The sequence below is a fragment of the Myotis lucifugus genome, unplaced genomic scaffold (genome assembly GCF_000147115.1).
Source record: "Myotis lucifugus unplaced genomic scaffold, Myoluc2.0 scaffold_66, whole genome shotgun sequence".
NCBI lineage: Eukaryota > Metazoa > Chordata > Mammalia > Chiroptera > Vespertilionidae > Myotis > Myotis lucifugus.
In genome coordinates this window covers 1,867,596-1,883,093 of record NW_005871114.1, presented here as the reverse complement: position 1 = coordinate 1,883,093, position 15,498 = coordinate 1,867,596, and the positions used below count along the sequence as shown (strand labels likewise).

Below are 15,498 nucleotides of genomic sequence, written 5' to 3'. Positions count from 1 at the left end.
TGGGCCCCCGCCCCGGCACCGGGAGCTCTTTAGGCGTCGCTGGCGGCTCTGTGGGCCGCGGCGGAGCCGGGTGCGGTGCTGGGGCCGAAACCGGGGCCGAGGCCGAGGCCGGGGCGGACTCTAAAGCGGGAGAGCGGCAGGCACCGAGCCGTGCGCAGCAGCCGCGGCAGCAGGAATCCTACCGGCTCGGGTTGATTTGTAAACAATGGGTGACGTCGCCGCGGGGTCCTACCATCGCCCGGAGCTGGGCGAGACGTGCGAGGAGGCTTCGCGTCGCGGGCCGTCGGGGACCGCGCAGGCAGGGGCAAGAGTCTTCTCCCATCTGCGCTCGGTGTCCACCTTGAACGGGATCCTGGACGTGGGGAGACCTTGGTAGGTCCCCGGGCGATGAGCGGCCTAAGACAAGGGAGCCTCTGAGCGACCTGCGTTGGTTTCTCCCACTCGCAGACACACCCACCCACACGCCTAACCCTCCTCCTCAGACGCTGGCTCCCTCCCCACGTGTCTTCAACGCTTGGGCCCGCCCCGCTCCTCCCCCGCGCACCCGCCATCCCCACCCCCCGCAGACTGGGGAGGGGTGGGGGAGGGGTGGGCTCAGGTCGGGCTTCTGAAAGGTGGGGGCGGGGAAAGGGAGAGAGAATTGGGGGTGCTGAGGGGCCATCAGCAAGGGGGCCAGAATCGACGCGAGGGAGCGTTTCTGAGCTTCCCCCCTACTCCCAGTCCTTTAGCACAGGGCGAGGAGGACGCGCCACCGCATGGCTAACCAAGAGTTGACTTTGTTCATTAAAAAATAAACGATTCAGCCCTAGCAGGTCTGGCTCAGTGGATAGAGCGTGGGCCTGCGGATTGAAGGGTCCTGGTTCGATTAGGGTCAAGGGCATGTACCTTGTTGCAGGCTCCTCCCCGCCCGGCCCTGGTCAGGGCGCGTGCAGGAGGCAACCTATCGATGTGTCTCTCCGTCTTTTCCTCTCTTCCACTTTCAAAATAAAAAATAAAATCAATGGACAAATATCCTCAGGTGAGGATTAAACATAAATACATAATACATACATAAATAACATAAAAGATTCCAATAGAATATAGGACGATGAAAAATCCTCTAATAATCATAGGACTCAAACATGGTTCACATTAAGACATTTCCTCCCCCCGACCCCCTTTCTGGCCTTTTCTATTAAAGTGTTATACAAACAGCCACATATACAATGTTGTACACTTTTCACCTTGGTATTACACCATAAACGGTTAGTGTTATTGCGTGTACTTTGAGAACATACAATGATTATGTAAGTTCCCATCAAGTGGCTGTTCCATAAATTATTAAACAATTCCTTTCATGTTTACTGTCTGCCTAATTTCACCGTTGTAAATAAGCTTGTGACTGACATTTTTGTGCATAGAACTTTCCATGTTGATGACTCTTTCCTAAGAATGTATTTCCAGGAATGGAATTTTAGGTCAAAGGATATGGATATTTTAAGGTTTCTGATAAATGTGCCAAATTGCTTTCCAGTTGGGTGAATTTCCTCTCCCATCATTGTGTGAGCATACATTATTCATTGCACCTTCACTAGTATTTGAGTATTATAGTTAAATTTTTGCGGATTTCACAGGTGAAATTGGTAACTCCTTTCAGTTTTTATTTCTTTGATTTTACTTAGGTACACTAGTTTTCTAAATGTTAACCGACTGACGGGCTGGCGTGGCTCATCGATTGAGCATAGACCTCTGAACCAGGAGATCATGGTTGGATTCCCTGTCAGAGACCATGGCTGGGTTGTGGGCCCTGTCCCCAGTGTGGGGTGTGCAGGAGGCAGCCAATCAGTGATTCTCTCTCATCATTGATAATTCTATCTCTCTCCCCCTCTCCCTTCCTCTCTGAAATCAATCAAAAAAGATATATATATTTTTAAATAAATAAATGTTAACCAACTGTACTTCCCTTTTTTGTGACTTGTTCCCTAATAAGTTTTTCCTATTGAATTTTTCTTAATTTGCATGACTCCTACATCCCAGAAGTTAACTCTTTTCTTTCATTTTTCTTAAAGTATATTTTTATTGATTTCAGAGAGGAAGAGAGGGGGAGAGAGAGACAGAAACATCAATGATGAGAATACCTCCTGCATGCCCCCAACTAGGGATTGAGTCTGCAACCCTGGGCATGTGCCCTTGACTGGAATCAAACCTGGGACCCTTCAGTCTGCAGGCCTACACTCTATCCACTGAGCCAAACCAGTTAGGGCATTTTCTTTCATTTTTGGTACAAATATATCTTCAGTTTTTTTGTCGGCCCTAATACAGTCTTTTTCTCCCCTACTAAATGTAACAAATGTAGTCAAATCTATAAAATCCCTTTCTTTGAGACTTCTAACATAGTGTTAAATTTAGAGTCTTATTGCCTCCAGAAAAATTATTAAATACTCAGTTCAAATTTCCCTAGATTTTCCTAATGCCTTCATTTTTTTCAAAGCCATCTGGATTAATTTTGCTTTGGTGCAGGGAGATGATATGAAATAATGTTTTTCTTTTTTCCCCCTCAGCTTGCCAATCAGGGCTGTATTTTTTCTTTAGGACAGAGGTGTGTAAGCAGTATAAACACAACCTCTGTGGTGGTGAGCTCTCAGTTGCTGTTAAACTGATGAATGTGAGGACTGGGTGGGGCTGGAAATATTTTGATCAGTCTGCGGTGTGCAGTCAAAAGAACCCTGAACAGGTTGTACAAAGACCTAGATTCAAGTCTCATTCCTGTCATGTCTGGGGTGTTGCGGCTCCTGGCAAATCAGTTTACAAGTGTTTTCAGTTGTAAAATGGAAAAAATAATCCCTGCCCTGCCTCCCTCTGAGGATTGTTTTCAGGATCAAATAAGATAAAGGGAACTGGCTTTGTCAGGCATTACACAAATGTAATGTGGGATTAGGTCCAATGGTTTACTAACAGAGGCCTGGCTCCATTCCAGCGATTTCCCCCAGGGAAACAGCTAATATAGTAATGATGTTCCCCCTTGCAGCCCACTAAGTAAAACATACCCTACAGGCACGACTGCCTTGAACTTGCCCAGTCCCTTGTATTCTGTCTCCCTCACATCTACCCAGACCTGGGATCGTTTAAGGCCCTCGTGAAGTCAGCCCAGAGGCTCCCAAATCCCAAAGTGTCACCACACTAGTTCTGCAGGTTTTGGTGACTGACAGGCAGCCTTCCTCCTTCATCTCGGTGGAGGGCTCTTCACACCTTTACTGAGGAGGATTGGAAGCCATTTCCCCCAGAGTGATTCTCATTTTCATTCTGATGGTTTTAACTGGAGAATTTCAAGGGGAATGAAAATTAGGGGAGGGCTTATGGATTTCAGCAGAGTTAAATGGTAATTTTTTCCCTCCTCGCTGTAAGATGATGCCTGCCTGTAAGTAGAGAAAAGCAGTTTTATGCTCCATTGACTTTAAACATTAATAGGGCTGGTGTTATTGTCTCTAATCCAGCATCCCTGGAAGTCATTTTTGTCTTCTCGTCAGGGTAATTCCCATAGTGTTCTTAGTACTATAGGAAATGGAGCTTTGAGATGGCATTCTTTTAAAAAACATTCCCTTTGTAATGTTGCTTGTGTATGGAGATTGCTATGTAAATATGCTCGGAACTTGGATGTTATACTATTCATTATAGAGATGAATTCATTACAGAAGACCAACTCCATTTTCGGGGGCACTCCTCTAGAGAGCTATGAGAGAGAATGCCGTGTTGGACCAGTGGGAGGCAGAGAAATGCCCTGGATTAGGAATCAAAATACAAGATGCTACAGAGGCTCAGATGCAATTAAAAGTAATGAGGGAGTATCAAAAAGGGAAGCGATGAGAGCTGTGTGCCTGGCAGGCTGGCTGCCTGCCTGGAAAGAGACACAGAGGGTGTTCAGAAGGACACAGAACTCATGGATTTTCTGCATTCGTTTACACTGCGTTGAAATCCTTCCCAAGGAGTTTGCTTTCCACGTGGACTTTGTTTTCAATTACCCGCAATCAGAGACACCAGCGGGGGTGGAGAGGGGTGGACACGAGGCTTGGAATCCCACCTGGATCCAGTCACTTCATCCTTTTGTGCCTCAGATTCCGAATCTGTGAAAAGATGGGGAGGGGGTGATAATCGCTTCTTTACAAAATTGTGATATTACCTGAGAACTTGCATGGGAAGGCTTATCACGTGACCCGTGGGGGAGTGATATTAGAGTTAGGTTTTAGGGAGTAGAAATAGTCTTAGTGATGATGTTCAAGTCCAAAAATATGCAAATTCTATGTTGTGGTCCATTGGTGGATGAGTGTATAAATAAACTGTGGTATACCATCCACAGGAATATTAGTCATAAAAAAGGGATGAGCCCTGGTTGGTTTGGCTCAGTGGATAGCGCATCGGCCTGTAGACTGAAGGGTCCTGGATTCGATTGTGGTCAAGGGCATATGCCCGGGTTGCAGGCTCCATCTCCAGTAAGGGGCGTGCAGGAGGCAGCCGATCAATGATTCTCTCTCACCATTGATGTTTCTCTCTCATCATTGATGTTTCTCTCTCTCTCTCCCTCTTCCTTCCTCTGTGAAATCAATGAAAAAAAATTTTTTTAAAAAGGGATGAAGTGTTGGTGCACTACATCATGCTCAGAAACATTATGCTTATTGAAAGAAGCCAGACACAAAAGGCCATGTATTCCATTCATATGAACAATCCAGAATAGGTAAATCCAAAGAGACAGAAAGCAGATCAGTGTTTGCTTAGGTCTGGGGGCCTGGATGGGGGAAGTAACTGCTAATGGGAATGAGCTATTTTGGGGGGAGTGTTGAAATGTTTTGGAACTTCTTAGAGGTGGTTGTACTAAATGCCACTGAATTGTACACTTTAAAATGGCTAGTTTGTGTTATGTGAATTTCACCTCAATAAGAAGTACTATGTTATGTCTGGTATTTGATCTAGTTCTTTCTTTTTTGCTTTCTTTCTTGTTGTTGTTGATTTTTTGTTTTGTTCTTTTTGTTAATCCTCACCCGAGAATATTTTTCCATTGATTTTTAGAGAGAGTTGAAGGGAGGGGGAGAGACACAGAGAGAGAAACATCGATGGAAGAAAGACACATCAATTGGTTGCTTCCCACACACACTCCAACCAGGTCCCGGGATCGAACCTGCAACTGAGGTATGTGCCCTTGACAAGAATCAAACCAGGGTCCCTTCATTCTGCAGGCCAAGTCTCTATCCACTGAGCCAAACTGGCTAGGGCTAGTTCTTTCTTTCTTTGTAATTGCGAGGATCATCTATTTGCTGATGTGAAGTAATTATGTCTGTCTTCACCATACTTCCAATGCAGGTCATTGATGCTGGGATCAGCGGTCCCCGTTCTGGGCTTCAGTATTCCCATTTGCAAAGCTGCCCTGAAGGTTGCCCTGGTTCTAAGATGCTGGGTGAACAGCTTGACTGTTACATCCAGGCCTGTCATTTCTAGCCCTTCCTAACATTCCTCTCACACAATTAGGATGACCAGACCCGAAATAGCTGACAAGAGGACAGGGAGACTTACTCTCAGCAGGGCCCTGCCCCAAGTGCACCATGCTCCGCCTCTTACTCCAGGCCCTCCCCCCCCCATGCCCACTTCTAGAATCTTCTGAGTCTTGGTTTGGGGGCTCACTCTTCTCTCTTCTACTATGTGGGCTTAATATTTTCTCTTCCAGCAGTTTTGCTGTATATTTGGCTTTTATTATATAAATTTGTGAATGTGGATGGACTATGCATTTATTTATTTTTTATTTTTTTAAAATATATTTTTATTGACCTCAGAGAGGAAGGGAGAGGAAGAGAGAGAAACATCAATGATGAGAGAGAATCACTGATCAGCTGCCTCCTGCACGCCCCCCACTGGGGACTGAGCCCGCAACCCAGGCATGTACCCCTGACCAGAATCGAACCCGAGACCCTTCAGTCTGCAGGCCGACGCTTTATCCACTGAGCCAAACCAGCCAGGGCTGGACTATGCATTTAAATAAATAAAAACTACTGACTCCTCCAAAGAACAAATACGCCCTGTGATATTCAATTAGATAAAAATTTAGGTAATTATACCTAACTTTTTAAAAAATATATTTTTATTGATTTCAGGGAGGAAGGGAAGGGAGAGAGATAAACATCAATGATGAGAGAGAATCATTGACTAGCTGCCTCCTGCAGGCCCGCTCCTGGGATCCATCCTGAAACCCGGGCAATGTGCCCTTGATCGGAATCAAACCTGGGACCCTTCAGTCCACAGGCCAATGCTCTATCCACTGAGCCAAACCAGTTAGGGCCACCTAACATTTATTTGTAGTTATCACATGCATGTACTGAGCCTTCCAACGGTTCTTTGGAAAGGCTAAACTCTTTTGGGCTCCAAGGCACCTGCACATGCTACTCCTTACTCCGGAACATGGCCCAAAAGTGGGTGAGAGGAGCTTTAGCAGTGCCACCCCCCACCATTCCTGACACCCACCTTCCCCCCGACACACACACACACACACACACACACACAAACATACAATCTAAGTAAAAACAGGGAGCTTGGTATGCAACAAGGCCTCAAGACAGGTCCCTACTGGAACCCACTTTCCAACCAGATCGCTGCCCTTAGGCCCTTAGGGATTGGGTAATTTTGGAGTCTTGGTTGTTTAGGCAAACAACCTAACCTAAAGCCTGCTCACCCTTCTAGTGGTAGACAAACATCATTCACTCCTAGAGGCCCTCCCACCATGGCCTAAGTCAGGTCCCTGCATGGCATCTGCACTTAGACACCAAGCACCTTTCCAATCATGTGTTTTATCTGTCCCCTCCTCGTAACCTTTGTGAAGGCAAAGATCCTGTCGGGTTTGCTTACTACTGTATGTCCCATGCCTCACAAAATGTTTGTGTTTTTTTTTTTTTTGGAAGGAAGTTCTTTGCTCAGAATAAATGCATCACGCAAGTGTGTGTGTATGTGCAGGGTAGGGGGACTAGGAATGTGGAAGAAGAAAATGGCAGAAAGGAAGAAAAGGCAGAAAGACTTGCAAGCCAGCTCCATCCCCCTCCTTGAAATGGAAGAGGAAGCAATACCCTGGAAGCAACCCCACCCCATCCTGCCCTACCCTGCCCTAGGTTTCTGCCCAGCCACTCACAGTCCTCAAGAAAGTCAATCCTGGGACAACTCCTCCCTCTTCTCACCAAGGGTGAAGAAACCGGCTCTATACTTGGTTTTAGTGCCTGTTGCAGGGCCTACAAGGTGATGCACGGGAAAGGGAACAGACTCTGGTGTCCCAACGGCACCAAGTATTTTGAAATTCAGTCAAGTCTCTTTGCAACACTGTGTTCTCCAGGGCTACTTACCTAGGGTTGCAACCACATGGGCCTGAACTCTGGAAGCCTGGGAGCTACCTTATGGCACCTGCTTAACTTTGCCTTTGGGTTCTCAGCTGTGAAGTGGGATCATGTTCATAAAAACCACAATCATAATGTGGCTGTTGCAGGGATCAAGAGATGATGCACGTGACTGTGTTTGGTAAACTGGAGGGCTCTGTATAGCCCAAGTTGTTACTGCTACACAGGAGATCCGAATCTGACAGGTGTGGATCAGGTAGGACTGCACCTGTGTGAAGTCCTGAGGGGTTCACATGAGCCCTGATTGTCCTCGTGTGGGTAGGAAAGGATTTTCTTAGAATACAGGATGTCAGCTTTAACAGGTAATAATCCTGATTATTATTTGCTTTGGAGGTGTACCCCACCTACTTTCAGGGAACTGAACTAGCTCCTGGAATGACTGAGGGAGACATTTAAAGATAAGTATTATCACACAACCATCCAATCAATGTATGCGGCCGTGTAAAATCTGCTCAGGTAACACTGCACCTCGTCATTTTTATGAGCATATTTACAACTGAGGGCTGGTCTCAGGTTATCGGCTTGGTACATACTTCAGGCGCAGTGGTCTCAAGTCCAAGATGTATGGTGTAGCAACTGTTCTGGTTCAAAGCAAGACTTTCCAAGAGCTTGCAAAACCTGCAGAGGAGCCATAAGGACTGTACAGGCCATTCCTGGCACCATTCACAAATCCATCTGCCTGTCATCAGTGCCTCAGATCCTCCCTGAAATTCTGATCTAAAATCGTATCAGCTCTGTCACTGGTACCTATGGGTCTACGGGTGACATCCTGGAATCTGGAAATCAAGCTGCCCTCTACAAGTTAAACCCTGCAAGCCCACACATGATGGACAGGATAAGTTATCTGTACAAGGTCCCAGAGGGAGAGGACATATCCCTGGTGAAAGCCAGAAGAGCAGGGGTTGGAAATTCGATCCAGGCATGCCTGCATGCAAAGGAAGCAGGAGCCAAGTGAAATCTCAGAACAGCTTATGAACAGCAGGTACGTGGCTCTAGAAGACACCAGAGAGGAAGGACCTGGCAGGTCCTGCAGCACCAACCAGAACAGAGGGGGACCCAGTGTGCAGGTGTGTCCCACCTACCTGAAGAGCCATTCTACCTCAAAGACATTTTTTAAAATGTATTTATTGATTTGGGGAGAGAAACATCAATTGTTGTTCCACTTACTTATGCATTCATTGGTTGATTCTTGTATGGGCTCTACCTGGGGACTGAACCTGCAACCTTAGCATAGTAGGACAACACTCTACACAACTGAGCTGCTCAGAGGAACAGGGCCTCCATGATATTTTTAACATATCACCGTATGATTCCCTTTGCCCTGCTTCATGCTCACTAAAGCCTTGGATTTTAACTTGCTCCGCAGGAGAGAATGTGTACAGAGCAGTTACCATGACACCAACTCTTGGGCCCCTTGGTGGTTATATTCTCAATACAAATGAGTAAATTGCCATTTTGACTAGGCCTCTTGGAAGTCAGTTTCTTCCTCTCTAAACCTGACCAACTCTGATTTTAGATTTGCAAAGTTGATGTCCAGACCAACCAGAAATGACTATGTAGCCTGAGTACATAGTGGCAGGGGGCCACACCCTTCACCTCATCCTTAGTATCTACTGGTAATTGACCACAGCCTTCAAACCCTGTGCTAGGCCCTTCATGACCAATCAACGGGACTTGGGAGAAAACCTTCTGCCACAGCAGCCGCTAATAGCTTGGTAAGTGTTTCTAATGGCAGCAGCTACAGTAAGTATGATTTCAGGAAACGGCATGCCAGCTTACACGGCCCCAAATCAGGGTTATTTTCTGGAGCAGTTACCTATTCATACTATCATATACCAAAAATAGAACAAAGAGCAGTCATCATGTCATTTCCTAAATATTGCTTTGCACATGAGCAGGATCGAGTGATGGCATTAAATTCCTGTGTACATCAAGGAGCAAAACACTTACGGACTCCAAGATCCTTCGTAAATGAACTGAGCCAGGTCCACAGGGCAGGTGCTTCAGCCAGGTCATTGAAAACGTTTACAAAGTGTGTACATCGGTAAGTAAAAACTTTGTGATAGTCAAATGCAAATTTAGAATATAAACTTGCATTTTAACACTGTATTTGTATCCCCAAATGCCGTGTACAGAAAAAGAAAATAGGGATGAAACATACTAGGGTTAACAGAAGAAGTTGGTGGGATGATTCTAGACCGTTTTTTTCCAAATTTTCTGTGAATTTTTATCATTTTTATTTCTTAAAAAATATATTTTTATTGATTTCAGAGAGGGAGAGGGAGATAGAAACATCAATAATGAGAGAGGATCATTGATCGGCTGCCTCCTGCATGCCCCCTACCAGGGATCGAGTCCCTAACCTGGGCATGTGCCCTTGACTGGAATCAAACCTGAGACCCCTCAGACCACAGGCCGACGATCTATCCACTGAGCCAAACTGGCTAGGGCAATCTTTATTACCTTTATAGTGAAATAGAGAATACATTCTAATTTCCTAAGTTACCCTTTGAAGAAGCATATGCAACCAAAAAGAATGAAAACAGACTACTTTAATGTCTTAATTTTCTCACATGTTGCAAACAATACAGAAAAACATGACCAAGCATGTGGACTGAAGCAGGCTTGCAAATAAGACCACAGACCTAACACGACAGCCACTGTCAGGAATACTAGTAAATTGGTGCCTGGGATAGGCTTGGCTTAACTTGATCCTCCTGTGTCCAGACGTGTCATGAGCAAACTGCCTGACCAAATCCCATGCCAATACAAAGGTTGCTGTTTTGGTGCAGTCAGGTGGGGTATTCTGTCTTCCATTTCTGAGAATAAGTAGAGGATGGACCCCAGAAAAGAGAGCCTGAAGAAATCTGAGAGTCTGGCATTGCCAAAAGCACAATGGAGTTAAAGTGGCAAATCTGGATCTTGGTGGAGGCCCTCAACCATTGTAGTTGCCCTGAAATTGAACAAGCCTTGTGTTGAACACTACTGATTCCCCTGCACCTCTATTATTAAAACAAAAGCAGTATTGCCCAACCAGGGTGGCTCAGTGGTTGAGTGTCAACCTATGAACTAGGAGGTCCCAGTTCGATTCCCGGTCAGGGCACATGCCCTAGTTGTGGGCTCGGCTCAATACTCAGTAGGAGGCATGCAGGAGGCAGCCAATCAGTGATTCTCTCTCATCATTGATATTTCTATCTCTCTCTCCCTTCCTCTCTCTGAAACCAATAAAAATATATTTAAAACAAAACAAAAGCAGTATCGACTTTCATAAGAGATGTTTCAAACACCTGAAATTTATGGGGCAGATTAATTCTTGCCTCTGCATCAAGATAATTCGCACTTGAAGTCTACTTCCAAGAGAATATTAAGTTCAGTACATCACTAACAACAACCTTTCTTGGTTACCTGCCCCTCCCACCTTTGAAAGAAAACAAAGCTCCTTAGAAAATATGCTATAATAAGCAAGTTGGCTTCAAACTTTTTAAAAAGACATCAATACTGGGCAATTAGCTCATACCTGCATCTACTTACATGAAGCCCCTACCACCTCTGGATATATTTCCTGAGAAAAATAATAAAGGCTGGATAGGCTTAATTTGACCCACCTTGTGCCCAGAAGTGTAACGATGGGGGTCACGGTTGGACCACCTTTGCAAATCTCTAACACCACTTCCTTTGACCACCTTTCTTTTCTTGCTGCTGTCCCATTCCAGACTGTGAACAAGGCATGTGCACAGCGCCACCTCTGGGCGAAGTATAGTTCCTTCACGCTTCCTAGCCCAAAATCAGCAGGAGGAAACGTCCTAATCTGGGGTCAAGACTTGAGTGCCCACAGAGGATGAGTGGGAAAGTGCACAGGGCCTCCTGGGAGCTTCATCAGAGCCAAGGGCATAAAACGGGAATGGAAATGATTAAGTAATGTTTGCATATGTGTTTGGTCTCATCTCAAACAGGAGGGTTCTGAGATGAGGAAAGCTGTCAATCAAATGCCAGGGGCTAAAGCATAAACCCTCATATTTGGGGGTGGGGGTAGCCCTGGGGTCTTTGCTTCTTGATGCCTGCTGGGAACCCACACACAAGGGGAACCCTGATGGACAAGTGACCTGAGGAGCGAGGGGGGTCTGCATCTTCTCTGCTCCAGACCAACAAGCTGGGCAGCAGGATTCACACTGCTGTGTACCACAACCTGACCCACTGGTCTGGAAGAAAGAGCAGGTGAGGATCAGACAGGTGCTTGGCAGACGGAGGGCCTTGGAAACACTGCTGAATCAGTGAACAAAGTGGCTGGGAGAAACTTGAGCTCAGAGGCAGCCACGCTGTAGTTCCCTTTCTAGTCTAGTGCTCAACCACAGGTGGGTGTCCCTGAGCTATCACCTATGCCCTGGACTGGATGCCAGGATTGAGAGGAAGGGGTCAAGACACTGTTGCCAATGACCAGACACTGTTCTTGTCCCCGAAGAAGGCAGGTGATGAAACACAATGTTTGTAGGGACAATGTGTGGGGATGCAGGTTTATTCTATGTCGGTCACAGCAAACCTCACACACCTGGACGACAGCCAGCTGAGAGTGCCCCATGGCATGAGCAGCTGGAGCGAATGGAAGACCGTCCACTCTGCTGCACAGGCCACTCCGGGCAGAAGGCACTGGCGCCTCGCTGGCCTATGCACAGGCACTGAGGCACGGCCCCACCGCCAGGTCCCAAGGACATCTCTAAAAGGCGATTCCCGTTTGGAATTCCCCAAATCCTGTGCCTCTGGGAACCAAGCCCTGATTCCTACAGTTCATTCTGAGTCCCGGCGGTGCCCTGGGGCCTGGGGTTCAGGGCCGACGAGCCTTTCTGCGGAGCTTGTGTCCCACCTGGGATCCCCGCTGGGCAGCTTTCACCAGGCCTTTGAACTGTCCCTGCAGCTTCACCTTCTTCCTGCAGGGACAGGAACAGAAGGGTCACATCTCACTGAGAACAGGGGGCCCTCCTTCCCATAATGTCAAAAGATGGCTCCCCCACCAGTGTGAATAGAGGAGCGGCGGGAGTGCTGCCGGAGTGGCCGGCCATGGTCTGGGCAGGCCATGAGCTACCCATCATGTTCAAAGGGGCAGTTCAAGTTAACAATACATGTAGGCACCAACCACATGAAGATGCATGTGAAAAAGTAAAAATCATGCACCTATGGATGAGGACAGTGGGGTGGGTGGGTAAGGGCAGAAGGTGGGGTGGGAACCGGGTTGAGGGGAGCTATGGGGGGGGGGGAGAGGAACAACTGTAATATTCTGAACAATAAAGATTTAATTTAAAAAAAAAAGTAAAAATAAAACACTGGAAGAGACTTGAGCAATTGAATTGAGAGCTTAATGAGAATAAGGCCCCCCAGAGCACAGCTTCAGCTCCCCCCTCACCCTCCCCACCCCCCACTGCACAGCATCATACCTGCGGTTGAGCTTGGTTCTGTTGAGGGGGATGTAAGCATAGGGGTCGAGCCGACCTTTCTTCTTCACGTCACCCTTTGCTTTCTGCTCACCCAGAGAAACAAAGTCAGCTAGGAGTGCGGGGTTCCCCTTCTTCCCCCTCCCGACTTGCCTGACCCTGCGTCCTCCCTGCCCTTCATTCTGTGCCTTAGGTGGCGCCAAAGACCTTTCATGGTTCTGGAAGCCAACCCAAGGTCTGGACTTTAGATGCTAACAAGACCTCCGTGTGGCCGTCAGTCTGGCTCCACAGGTGCCTCTCCAGGACAGCACAGCTGCCCGCCCTTTCCCAGACGCTCTGCCCCCACCAACAGCTCTTACCTTGGCCTTGTATTCGGCCCCGGGTGTCGCCTTCTTGCCCACAGGGCGATGGATGCCAGAGCCTCCAGCTAGAGGGGGAACAGAGGTCAGACTAAGCCAGGGCAGCCTCCTCCGAGAGGTAATGAACACCTCTTCGGAGAACTGTCGGGGAGATGGGTCACGGCCGGGAACCTGGCTCTGTCCCCTAACAACCAAGGACAAATACCTTTCTCGAGAAGGACTGTCCACTGACTTGATAGACCACGGGGCTCCTCAGACTGACTCGAACCCACAGAGAACATATATTCTCCACTAACATAAAACACCCCCACTCTCCTAAGCTAATCTGCTCCATTTGTTCTGGGAGAAAGGACACTGGCTTGGAAGTCAGACAGACCGGGTTCAACTCCCAGCTCGAACCTCAGGCAATTCTCTTAACTTTCTGGAGCCTCTTAACCTCATCTGTAAAATGAGGCAGTACAGGCCTTCTCTCACACCAACACTGTGAGACAGAACGGCAACTCTTAGTCCATCGTACAGACGTGAAAGCTGTGCTTAAAGGAACCCATATACTTCCAAGATCAGTGTCATTTCCAGCCTACACTTCAACACAGTTGTGGATGGAATCCTGCAATGCTAACTTGGGAGGACTGCCAAAGTATCAGCCAATCTTTGCTGGTGGCAACTGAGTGCAACCAGGCCGCACAACCTCATGGCTCTGCCCGCAATAAACCCTGCCGAATACCCGTGACAGAGAACAGAGTTTCAAAAAAAGAGTGGAAGCCTCACCTTGATACTGAGGAGGCATCTCTAGCTCCTCATCGTCAGCCTCTTTCTGACGCTTGAGCTTCTGGTGTTTTTTCTACAAAGGGGTAAGCGAAGTTCATGAACAAGGGGATGTGGTCATCCTCACTAGTGGTAACAGTAAAAGCAATCATAACCTGCATTAGCAAGAAAGGCCTCTGCCAAGCACTTGATCCTTTACTTACAGATGAGGACACTAAGGCTCAGAGAGGGCAAGTACCTGTCCAAGATCACACAGCTACGCAGGACAGAAGCAAGGTTCCAGCTCAGGGCCTCACTGCTGAGCCTGAGCTTGTCTTGGCTTCTCCACTGCTCTGCCCTCCACACTGAAGTTCCCCCACAGGGCCCTTCTGGGTACTCTGACCTCAGCTTAGCCCCAGTCTTCCTAGCAGGTAAATGGGGTCCTCAGCCTCTTTGGAGAGAACAGCTTTACCAGTCCTTAGCCTCACACGAACTTCACTCCTCTCCCCAGGAGTCAAACACTCACTGATCCCCTACTAAGTGCCAGGCCCTGGGGACGCAGGGCACAGGACCAACTTCTCGTGGTCCAGGGAGTCTTAGCAGGTGGGAAACCCCTGCTCATACCAGTTATCACTGTCCCTCAACAATGCTGCCATCTCAGGAGCTGTGAGCATGGAGCAACAGGACAGCTCAGTTCACCCAATTATATCCAACAGGAAGTGACTCAGCACTTACTACATGCCAGCACCAGATTAGGTGCTCCAAGGGGAGAGGTGGGCCTGACAGCAGCCCAGCCCAGCCCAGCCCAGCAGGAGGTCTGAGCGTAGAAAATGACAACGAGGCCAGGCAGAGGAATGTTGTGCAGGAGACCTCAGATCAGTGGGCTAGCAGCCATGCTGTGGTCTGGGCCACAATGCCCGGGAAGCCTCTTCAAACTACAGATTCCTGGGGCTCAAGCTCCCCAGGGGATCCCCAGGCAGGGGGGCTTCAGGCCCCTCCTGGCTTAAAGGCCAGGTAGAGTGGAAGGTGTGCCAGGTAAAGGGAACAGGCTGCAGCACACACAGGGTGTGTCTGGCAACGTGGGCACAGTAGAGTGGACTCCTAGAGGAGAAACAGAAACTGGCTGGAAATGGGACTCTAGCTGCATCAGAGGGTGACAGCTCAGCTTGTTCTTGGTTCAGCTGGCACCTGGCCACAGCTATGCCACTGGCAGCTGCGGTTGTCACTTGTCCCCCAGCATTTTACTGATGTCATAACTGCAGGCAGAGGAGTGGGGTTTAGCAACTGCCATTCAATAAAGCCCCTGGGATCTCGATGGCAGGTGATGATTTGCCATGAGCCAACTGTGGAGTGCGGCCACCCAGGTCCTTCTCGGTGCCTTGAGACAAGGAGCCCAGTCCTGCTGCGCTGAACAGTGGGACCCACCAGAGGGCGTGGTCAGTTCCCGCTCTCCAGGCTGTGGAAAGACTGCAAAGCCACGTGTGAGGATGCACTGCAGCAACCGGGGAGGCTTTGGCTAGTCAAGATTTCCAGGAAAAATGCAATAATAGTAAGAACAGTCACCACTTATTT

General features: G+C 48.0%; 1 protein-coding gene across 1 annotated transcript in view; it reads right to left on the bottom strand.

Moving 5' to 3' along the window:
* Nucleotides 1-11,882: 11,882 nt before the first annotated feature.
* Nucleotides 11,883-15,498, bottom strand: part of RRP12 (ribosomal RNA processing 12 homolog) — a 29,246-nt gene continuing 25,630 nt past the window's right edge. Inside the window, exons 31-34 of the mRNA XM_006089981.3 lie at nt 13,951-14,023; nt 13,183-13,250; nt 12,827-12,909; nt 11,883-12,322 (exon numbers count right to left, since the gene is read on the bottom strand). Coding sequence (XP_006090043.1) covers nt 12,220-12,322; nt 12,827-12,909; nt 13,183-13,250; nt 13,951-14,023 — 327 coding nt within the window. The 3' untranslated portion in view covers nt 11,883-12,219. The remainder of the gene's footprint in view (nt 12,323-12,826; nt 12,910-13,182; nt 13,251-13,950; nt 14,024-15,498) is intronic.